At 34.0% G+C, this 11,811-nt stretch overlaps 1 protein-coding gene across 1 annotated transcript in view; it reads right to left on the reverse strand.

Moving 5' to 3' along the window:
• The window catches only part of LRRC49 (leucine rich repeat containing 49), a 128,023-nt gene that overhangs the window by 39,060 nt on the left and 77,152 nt on the right, over positions 1-11,811 (reverse strand). The window contains 1 exon segment of the mRNA XM_015597741.2: positions 10,455-10,602. Within this exon segment, the coding sequence (XP_015453227.1) occupies positions 10,455-10,602 (148 nt within the window).

Raw genomic sequence — 11,811 nt, forward strand, 5'->3', positions numbered from 1 at the left:
TTAAGGGTGCAAATATCCATCTGATTAGCATAACTGAAGAAAAACAAGAAGTTGAACAGCTGTTTGAAGAAATAATGATGGAAAACTTCCCCAACTTGGTGAAGGAAATGGACATAAAACCTCAGGAAGCTCAGAGAACTCCAAAAACCAGGGATCCAAAGACGCCCACATGACACATCATAATTAAAATGCCAAAGGTTAAATACGAAGAAAGAATATTAAAAGCAGCAAGAGACAAACAGGTAGTTACCTACAAGAGAATACCCATAAAATTAGCAGCTGATTTCTCAAAAGAAACTATTCAGGACAGAAGGGCTTGGCACAAAATATTCGACGTGATGAAAACTCAAGATCTACAACGAAGAATACTTTATCCAGCAAAGCTATCATTTACAGTTGCAGGACAGAAAAAGAGCTTCCCAGACAAAAATAAGCTAAAGGAATTTATCAACACCAAACCTGTATTAGAGTAAATGTTGTAGGGTCTTCTTTAAGAAGAAAGAACATGTATCAAAACCATGAATAAAAATTGGTAATAACTACATTCCTATCAACAAGTACCTCAAATGGAAAAGAATTAAGTGCTCCAACCAAAAGATAAGGTGGCTGAATGGATAAGAAAACTAGACCCCTACATATACTGCCTACGAGACACTCACTTTAGATTAAAAGACACACAGAGACTAAAAGGAAGGGGATGGAAAAAGATATTGTCTTTATGGACCTTGAAGGTATTTGGCTGAATGAAATAAGGCAGATAGAGAAAGACAAATACCACATGATTTCACGTACATGTGGAATCTAAAGAACAAAATAAACAACAACAAAAGCAGAAATAAACTCATAGATACGAGAGTATTTGGAAGGCTACTAGATGGAAGGGGATTGAGGTCGACGGTGAAAAAGGGCAAAGGGATTAAGAAGTACAAATGGATAGTTATAAAATAGACATGGAGATATAAAGTGTAGCATAAGGAAAATAGTTAATAATTTTGTAATAAACATGTAAGTAGGAAGAGGGGTACTAGATTTAGTGAGGTGACCAGTTAGTGAGTTATATAGATCTCTAATCACCATGCTGTACAACTGAAACTAATATATTACTGTATGCCAACTACAATTAAAAAAAAACTCATCGAATTGTACAATGTAAATATGAGCAACTAATAATCTATTATATTTCAATAAAGCTGAGGGACAAGAAGTTGCAGTCTGTATACACAATTTTGATCATGCTTTTTTCCCTCTGAAGATTGTCAAATTTTAATAAAGTAAATTATAACCATGTAACTTTTAATTTTTATCAGAAGTTTTGTAGGCATTCAAGAAGATGACACAATTTGAGAAAATAATTTATTCATGAAAGACAAGCTGTAAAATGTCTTCAGAGATGGGAAACTGTAAAAATAATTTAGTACATTTGAAGAACTTTTAGAAATGAAAAATTATAAAACCTGAAATAAAAAATTCAGTGGAGGGAGGTTGAAGAGCTCATTTTATACAACTGAAGAGAGAATCAGTCGAGTGTAAAATAGGTCAGCAAATTTTCCTATATATTTTATAGAACCCTATACTTTTCCATCATAACACTACACTAAACCTGTTTCATTTGAATTATCTCTGGTACTATCTCTCCCCTCACCTAGGCCAAATAGCTCTGTGAAGGTATAGACCATGTGAGCTCCTGGCACATAGTAGATACCCAATAAATATATATTTAAGAAATGAATTATTGAATACACATCTTTATGTATTTGTTCAATAATTACCTAAAACTGTAACTGCTAAATCAAATGATAAACATATTTCTAGGACTTTTGATATGTTTGTAAATTGCCCTCCATAAATGTAATATTCATTTATACTCCCACCAACAGTCAACATTTTATTTAAAGCATGATTAACAGTCATAAGAGCTCTTCACCAAATATTCCTGTGTCTTTCCACATCCAGGCTACATTGTGAAATAGCACTGCCTGCCTCCCTGAAGTTAGATGTGGCCATGTGACTTACTTTGGCCAATGCTATATGAACAGAAGTGACATGTGTTTGCTTCTGGGTGGAAGCTTTCAAAGACAATGTATGATATAGCTATTTTCTCCCTCACCTCTGCTTTAGAATCTGCAAAGCTCCAGATGGTGAATACTTTGAAGTTCTTGGTCTTAGAATGAGGACAATACAGAGCAAAGTTCCTGGACCACATACTATGGGCAGACAGGTAGAGCAGACATGAAATAAACATTGTTATTTTAATTCACCGAGGTTAGAGAAGTCATTACTGCAGAATAGCCTGGCCCATCTTGATCAGTATATCAGTTATATTAGAGCTAAAGTCAAAGAGGCTAAAGTCAAAATGTATTCTAGAGGGTGAGCCATTATAAATACTTCTGAAAACAAAGAAAGACCTAGAGAAAAGAAGTATATTAAAAATGCACAATGAGAAACTATCAGAGTTAAAAAAGGGACCTAGAAATGCATCCTCTGGAAGACTCTAATTTTAGAAATGAATATTCTCAGAAGTTTGGTAATTTATACAAGGTCACACAGGTAGTGACAAAGCTAGGATCAGGACCAGAAGCCACGGCTTGTAAAAAATGGAATTTGTATTATTTTTTATAATAAGGGTATATTTAAATGTATTTTATTTAGTTTAGAGAGACGAAAAAGTTGAGGTTAAAATTCAGTAATAATATGCCATATGATTTAGTTGTTTAAAAGGAAACAAATTTAATATGATTTTTGGTGAATTTAAACTGTCTTTTACAATATGGAAAATAGTTATTCTTAATGTTTAAAGGCTGAATAGAGGTAACGAGGAGAAATAAATTAAATAAGAAATTTAGAACCTTGAGTCTTTGCTTCACAAAATAGCTGGATTAATAATCATATTAAATTCTTTTGTTCAGTAAATACTTACTTGGTACCTATTAAATCCAACGTATTTCGGAACAAATTTTTTAAAAGAGCAAATTATGTTGATGATCAATTGTTGACTCATCTATAAAATGTGAACTAGAAACAGATTGGTTATTTAACGAGCCAATTTCAAACAGTACTGGAAACTGTATGGAACACGTACTGCACATATTTAAGAGGTGATTCCATCAGATTTTCTAAAAGAATTGGAGCTTCTATTAAAGGCAGTAGGACTTTAAAAGGAAAGCTAAACCTAGGAAAACTGGATATACGCCAAATCAATTCAAATATCGAGTGTTTTAAGGAATTTATACATCTGACAACTATATTTCAGCCCAAATAATTATAGAGTAACTAAACTTAGAAACAAAAATAAACCTCTAATTTTAAAAATAACCTATAAATCTGTTGGTAAGAAGGAAAAATTGTGATATTTTGGCATCTTTATGATAATAGTCCAATTTCTTGGATAAAAGCAATATATTCTATGTGGCAAAAAAAAAAAAAGAAATCTATCTGTGACTAAAAAAAATATTGACTTTTTTCCATACTTCAGTTTGTCATGAAGATTTAATATAGAAATGATTTCAAATTAATTAAGAAGTGCAGTAATTTTATAGGTGTTTGACGACCTAGATTATACTCTGTTAGCAGATTATAAAGGCTCTAAAACAATGCATATATTATATGAGAAACTTTGCTCCAAAATAAATAAAACGGTCTTAATATAGGCAGCAATTTATTATGTGGAATTTAAAAAGTAAATGGCAACATGGGTTTCTAACCATATACTTTAGAACAGACAGTTATAAAATACATTGTTTTCTTTGACTACATCAAGTATTAAAACATTTTAAAATCAGTTTTTGTCTAGAAGAGATGATCCATGTTTTTCATTCAAATAATCTTGCTTTACAAAGAAAAATGATTTTTCCAGGGTCATAGTTAATGTTAGAGTAAACATCAGAAGCTCTCTAACCTGACTTCCACTGGCCTAGGGATATTAACTGTGAAATACTAGTGGGGGGAAAAGCCAGAACAAGCTAGGTTATGCTGTCGTAGCAACTTCAAAACTTACACTGGCTTACAATAAAGAGAAGTTTATTTCTTGATCATGCAGATAACACTGGAACTGCCCTCTATGCAGAGGCTAAGTGTTCCTGGGTCTGTTATCTGATGGCACCTTCAACTCAATATATGCTTCCACAATGACTGCCTCATGGGCGAAAAACATGGAAAATCACACACTGGCTATTAAATGCTTCCTGGAAATTACATATATTACTTCTGCTCACATTTCTATGGTCAAAGCAAGTTGCGTGACCACACCTAACTCCAAGGGGAAAGGAAATATCATCTCTCCACAGATAAAAATGAGGACGACAAGAACGTGTTGGCGAGCATTAGGAATGTCTACCACATTGTCATAAGTGAGAGGGAAACTCATTTCTATCTCCGATAGGCTGGTCTAGTTTTTGGAGAGCAAATTGTAAACAAGTTCATTTTAAGCCAACTAAATGTAAGTTTGAGGTGAAAACTTCAGACACTGTGCCTATTGCAGAATCGCAAAATAAGGAGGACGACAACAACGTGTTGGCGAGCATTAGGAATGTCTACCACATTGTCATAAGTGAGAGGGAAACTCATTTCTATCTCCGATAGGCTGGTCTAGTTTTTGGAGAGCAAATTGTAAACAAGTTCATTTTAAGCCAACTAAATGTAAGTTTGAGGTGAAAACTTCAGACACTGTGCCTATTGCAGAATCGTGAGCATATTCTGAATTCCCTGCATTCACAAAATACTGCCTTTAGAAATAAAAGGAGAAACTTCTTCCTCCCAGAATTTTCTATAAAATCGTCCTTGTTCTAGCCCCTCAAAATGTGTCTTTTCTCTTATTGGACAGTTGTGAAAATATTTGAAGACCTGCAACATCTTCCTCATGTCTTCTCCTTTGTCAATGAATCATGCCAGGTTCTCTGGAAACACTCCAGTTTGTTGTCAGCCCTCTAAAACTAATAGTTTAGGTTTAATTTGACTAAAAAATAAAAAAAAGTAGAGTATTTTCTCCATTTTCCTGGATTCTCTATTTCAATATTGTTTTAAGCCATATTAATTTCTAACAATCGCACCTCACGATTAACTCAATTCCAGTTCGTTCCAATTCCAGGGCTAGCTACTCTTTTCACACATGCCACTAAGTTTCTCATCACCATGGCCCTGCATGTGGGCTGAGAATTGCTTTGTTTGTTGTTATGGAGTAAGGCCCAGGATTTTCAATTTATCTATTATTTTGACTTTGCTAAATTCTGCTTAGTTTTCGAGACTATAGGTCAGCAAACTTTTTCTGTAAGGGGCCAGATAATCAATATTTTAGGCATTGTGAGACACATTAGCTCTCTATTGGATATTCTTTGTTTTTATTTTTAAACAACACTTTAAAATATAAAAACCATTCTTAGCTTGAGAGCTCTACAAAAACAAGCTGCAGGATGGATTTGGCCCACAGGCTCTAGTTCGCTAAACTTGTTCTAGATTACTGAGCTACTTTTGGATTCTGATTTAATCAACCAATATATCAAGATCTCTAACTTCTCCAAGTTTCTGGCATTCACATACTTTATCAGAATAACTTAAATACTGTCATCTAGTCATGAAACAAAAATGCTGAATAGAATGGGCCCAAGGAAAAAGCCTCATGGCATGCCCGTACAGACTTCTCTACAGGCTGGTATTAATCAATTACTTCAAGCTTTGTAGGTACACTTGAATCACAAATTCAGTTAAGCACGTTATCATACAATTTATTTGAAATGATCTCATAAAAGACTTTGGCAAATACTTCACTTACATACCAAAACACTATCTATCTATAACACTCTTGTGAGGGGGGCTATCTAAAATAGAGAAGTAATTTTGTCTAGTGTAAATTATTTTTAGTGAACTAGTGCTGCCTCCTAGTGATCAATTCCTTAAGTAATCACAATCCATCTTTTAATAATCCAATTTAGTTTTCTTTCATAATCAACATCAAATTTATTGTCATAATTTATGGAATTTATATTCTTTCTTTATGTGATAAAAAGGTAGATTAGTTCATCTTCCTTTCAGCTACTCTATTATTCTACACTGCTTCTCAGAAATAACTTTAAGTGGTCTAGCAATTTATTCATTATGTTTATTCAGTGCTCTAGATCAAAGATTGGCAAACTTTATCCCACAGGCCAAATCCAGTCTACTACCTGCTTTATAAATAAAGTTTTATTAGAACAGAGCTATGCTCATTCATTTATACATTGTTTATGCCAGCTTTCACACTACAATGAGAGAGCTGAGTAATTTTCAACAGAGCCTGAAATATTTATAACCAGGCCCTCTACAGATAAAGTTTGCCAGCCCCTACTATAGCTGGGCCTAAATTCAAACTAATTTATTCACCTATCCTGGGTTTCGCTTTTATCTTATTAATGTTTATTTTCTACTCTTTACAGACTAAAAGTCATTCTTTGTAACAGAGATAACAAAAGCAAAATAGGAATTGAAGCCAGCAACTCATATCATCTCTTAGCACCATATTACCTCTTGCCATTCCTCGGGATTTAGGCCCCCTGCTTCTCATCTCATCTCTCATCCCATCCTCCCCAATTCATATCTGGGCTGCTACACAGATAGACAGTCTCTTTCATTGGCAATTTCAATTTAACTACCTTAAACTCTACAAGAGCTTCTTATAATGACCACGACAAAAACCTAAACTCTCTCTCATGACATAAAATGCCTTTCATGGCCTAGCCCTTGCCTGTCGTGCATCCTTTTCTCCGGCTAGTCTCTCGCATGTGCACTCAATGCTCAAGCATGTTGAACTGCTATTAATTGCTATATTCTCTCAGCAACCCTTTGCATTTTGCATGCCTTCCTTCTCCCTAGAACACTCTCCACAGATACATCCTCTTTCTTCTTTGCCACTCTTCAAGTCTCAAATCAATATTTTCTCTTTTATAATTTTTCCTATTTCTCCAGTAGCCATAGGAGTGCTTTGTTCTTTGATATCATTGTGCAGTATGAGTGCACTTGCATGCGTACACAAGTGCAGGAGTATGTGTACACACACATATCTATCGATCTCTTGTCTAATTAGTCATTTTGCATTATAATCTGGCTGTATGCCTGCCACTGCACTAGATTATAAGTTAAAATGAGGGCATGAATTATGATTCTGATCTTATCATCTCTAGTGTCTAATACAGACCCTAGGACAGAAACTTTTCAGTTCAAAGTGGTTAAGAATATCTCAGAAATTTTTTCACAGTGGCTCTAGGTCAAAAGAAATGTGTTAAAGCTCTGTTTACTGTAGTTAGGAAACGACTTACTAAGTATTCGTGTTCTAGCAACTTAGTAGCCATTTGAAAAAAAAATATTAAATTGAAAGAAAAAAATATACCACTCTTAAATAACCACAATTACTTGCCAGTAGAATGCCGTGTATATCTGTAGGGCATTACTTAACTTCTCAAACATTGGAATTAGATTGGACACTGCCACCCTCATTTCCTGTTCCATATTGATTTTAGTGTGGTATTTTTTTTTTATCATAATAACCACTGAAAACTCAGTTTTGCAAATATATGGCACCAGAGAGTGAAGTATAGTGTAATCTAATGTTGAAATGGTAAACTATCTTGATCTAGGTTTTCAGTGTCTCACAGATATCAAATATCCCTTGAAAACTAAAAATATTCCACAGTGCCCCTCTGTGAGTTCACTACAGCATCTTCATCACACAGTTTGGGGAATCACAGTGCTAGTGCACAAAAGTTCAAGTATTTGTGTAACCCACTCCAGTTAGAATGTTTATGTGATAAATTACATAAAAATTTAATAAAGATAACATTTTTAAAGAAAAAAATGGTTATAGAATAGGTGTCAGCGAACTTTTCTACCCAGATGGTAAATATTTTAGGCTTGTAGGACGTATAGTTTCATTAGCAACTATGCAGTTCTACCACTGTAGCATCAAAGCAGACATAGGTAATACATAAATGGATGGACATGACTGTGTTCCAATACATATTTTTTACAAAAATGAGTGACCAGCTCATGGGCCGCTGTCCGCCAACCCTCTTATAGAAAGTCTTTAAAAAAGCATATTTCCACATGAAAATTACTAAAACATTTTTATAAAGGTAAAATAAAATATCATGGTCCATACTGATATGAATAAATGAATAAATTAAAATTTTTATGAGAAATGAGGTTACAAAAGGAAAGCAATAACTTCACAGGGAGAAGCCTGGCAGACAACATCTTAATTAAAGAAACAATATCAATATAGGGATAAATATAAATTACACATCCCTTGAGAGGATGCAATGAGAAGAATGCAAAATCACTTCTGTGATATTTATGATAAAGATCTGTAACTAAAAATTAATCATGAAAAAACATAAAAGAAAATCTGAATTGAGGGTCATTCTACAAAATAACTGATCTGTAATCTCCACAAATGTCAGTCTTGAAAGTTAAGGAAAAACTGAGAAACCACCTGAAAAATGGTGACAATAGAAATATGACAACAAAGTGGATATGGAATGTAAAATCTATATGGAATGTATAATTCCAAACTGGATCATTTTGCTATACAGAATATCATTGATATAATTGGTAAAATTTGAATGTGGTATGAGAATTAGACACTAGTATTATTCAATGTTTATTTCCTGACTTTTTTGTTGTTGTTGTTATATTATGTTTATTAAGGAGAATGTCTTTGCTTGCATGTAATACACACTAAAGTGTTCAGGGTTGTTGGGGAATCGAGCTCACAACTTATCTCAAATCGTTCAAGAAAAAAAGTTCTTTGTACTGTACAACTTTTCTGTAACTTTGAGATCATTTCCATTTAAACTTTTAATTTCTGAAATTAAATAGTGGAGGAGCAGATGTGCAAAGATTGCTGCTCTGTATTTAGCAGAACAGCTAGCCCTGTTCCTATCCCTGATTATCTTCACTCATTTCCTTATCAGGTAAGCATACTCTATAGAATGTAATGTACAAGGATAGTGAAAATGTACAGTATTATTCTCCTTTATTTAAGGCATAGAAGTGGGTGAATTTCACTCAATCAACAAGTCTTTATTAAGCATTACATTCTTAGCATTAAGTGAGACAGAGAAGAAAAGAAAATAAACATGTATTAGGCAAGGAGAAAGAAGAATGGCTTCTGCCCTTAAGGACATTAGTTGGGTAGACAAGACTGACATATAAACTAACTATGAGAAAAAGAATATATAATCAAGAACTAATTTACATAAATGGGTTAGCTTCATTTCTTACTCCACTCATCTCATCCTCTTTAGGACGAGCAATGAGAAGTACCAAAGATGCTTAAATAAGAAAGGCAGGGAGGTAAGGGTAAAAGTACGCAATGTTGACGGTATAGATCTGAGAGAACAGAGAACCACATCTCCATGCTGGAACAAAGAGAGAGGCAGAAGTCTACAAGACCCCTGGTATTTATGAATTCATCAACACATTTTACTATGTTCTAGCACCGCAGATGACTATAATATTGCTGAAGCAGAAATGTGTACTGCACACATTATGAAACTGGTGTACGGGTCATGAGTCAATCGGCAATTGAACAAACCCAGCTGATCGCTCAGAATCCATATCAAAATAGGCAAAGTCAAGAAGTAAGAAAACAAGTAGAAACTTAGGGCTGAGATTATTAAAAGGTATTTTCTGAGAAAATAAAATATTCAAATTAATTTGGGATGCAAGGAAACAAATTAAGGTAAGTGTCTTTATTACAGAACTTCTTGGAGCCTATAATATGCTAATGTGTATCATATACCTAAAAGCAGAGGTATCATATGCAGCATTTCACTTAGACCAGGAACCATATCAAAACCTCTAAGTGTACAAAATATGTCATATGGAGATAGAATGAATAAAAAAAGAGATAATTACTTTGAGAAGTATAGCAGCAATAACAACAACAACTCCATACGGTACTTCCTAGAAGCCTCACACTGTTTTAAGGTTTGATACTTTATCCTAACGACAACCTTATGACATAATATAATTATGATCCCCATTTTACTTTCAGGAACATGAGGTATATAAAGGTTAAGTAAATTGCTGAAGATCATATGGCTAGAAAATAATAAAGCCAGGATTCAGACTCAAGCAGTCTGGCTCTACACCCATGTTCTTAACCATTATATTCTTTACCATTATCAACAAAATTCTTACTCATCCATTTCAAAGTAAATTATTAGTGTTAAGCAAGAACAAAAAACAAGCATAATGATTAATATAAATAGAAGGCTAGGAATTTAAAAAGCCCTATTCAATGAAATTGCGAATAGGGGATAGGTGGTAAAACATGTCGATATAATTATGAAATATACCATAATTACATTTATGATAATCCCTAGTTCATTAAAATTTAGAAGCATTTCTAGCAAAGAATATGCATCCTAATTTCCTAATCCACAATAAGGAAAACAATGTGGCAAGCACTTTAGAAGAGTTCTTACCGTGACTCTCTTCATATCTAGCTGGCGCAGCTGCATCATATTCTGAAGGATAGTGTGTTTGTACCATGACTCTTGAGCTATTGGATTGCCATCAAAAGTGATGTCTGAGAGAGAAGTTGAGTCTGCAAGGCAGCAAACACTCTCAAAACTGCAGGAAAGACAGAAATCACTGGATTATGGTGAGATCTTCAAATAGTACTTTGATTTGTTTAATAGACATTATTTTTTAGAACAGTTTTAGAATTGCAGAAAAATTGAGAAGACAGTACAGAGTTCCCACATACTCTCCACCCAGCTTCCCTTATTATTAACATCTTGCATTAGCATAGTACATGTTTTACAATTAATGAACTAATATCAATACATTCTTACTAACCGAAGTCCATATTTTATCCAGATTTCCTGAGTTTTTACCTATTGTCCTTTTTCTGTTCCAGGATCCCATCCAGAATACATTACATTTAGTTGTCATGCCTCCTTTAGGCTCCTTTTAGCTTGACAGTTTTTTTTTTACTTTCCTTGTTTTTTGATAACCTTGACAGTTTTGAGGAATACTCATCAGTTATATTGTAGGATATCCCTCTACTGGGATTTGTGTGAAATTCTTCTAATGATTGAGACTAGGGTTAAGGTACATCCTATTAACTAACATGACATCACTGTTGATATTGACTTTGCTTATCTGGTTGAGGTAGTATTTTTCAGGTTTTTCCAATATAAAATTTTTGTTCCCTCTCCTGAATTTTTTGGAAGGAAGCCATAAGCAGCCCGTACTTAGGTAGGTGGGAAGTTTATCTTCCCCTTCTTGAGGACAGAGGATCTACAGAAATTATTTGAAATTCTTCCTATGAGGTTTGTCTTTTTTTCTGGCATTTATTTATTTATATCTGTTTGGATTCATGAATATTTACTTTATACTTTGGGTTATAATCTAATACTATGTAATTCATTTTATTGTTCAAATCGTAGCCATTGGAAGCTCTTTCAGTCGTCTCCTATGTCCCTTTGACATACTCCCATTAGTGTGGATGTTTTTTTTTAGTCCTTCCTTACTTTCTGGCACTACAAGATTCTCTAGACTCATATTTCCTACCCTTGTCCTAGAATCAGCTATCTCTTCAAGGAGCCACATTCCTTTTATTGAAGAATGGTATTAAAACAAAGATCTGGAGGCTAGGCATAATTTTTGCTACTGCAGTGTCATTTCTTTTAGGCCCTCTGATGACAGAGCAAGGAAATATATGCGTGTATACATATATCTATAATATTTCTCTATGCAACCATTTGTGTCTATATTAAGCTAAACATGAGTTCATTCTGATGTCTTCAATTCTAATCCATTACCAAAGGACCATTC

This window comes from Pteropus alecto, unplaced genomic scaffold, assembly GCF_000325575.1.
Source record: "Pteropus alecto unplaced genomic scaffold, ASM32557v1 scaffold38, whole genome shotgun sequence".
Taxonomy (NCBI): Eukaryota; Metazoa; Chordata; class Mammalia; order Chiroptera; family Pteropodidae; genus Pteropus; species Pteropus alecto.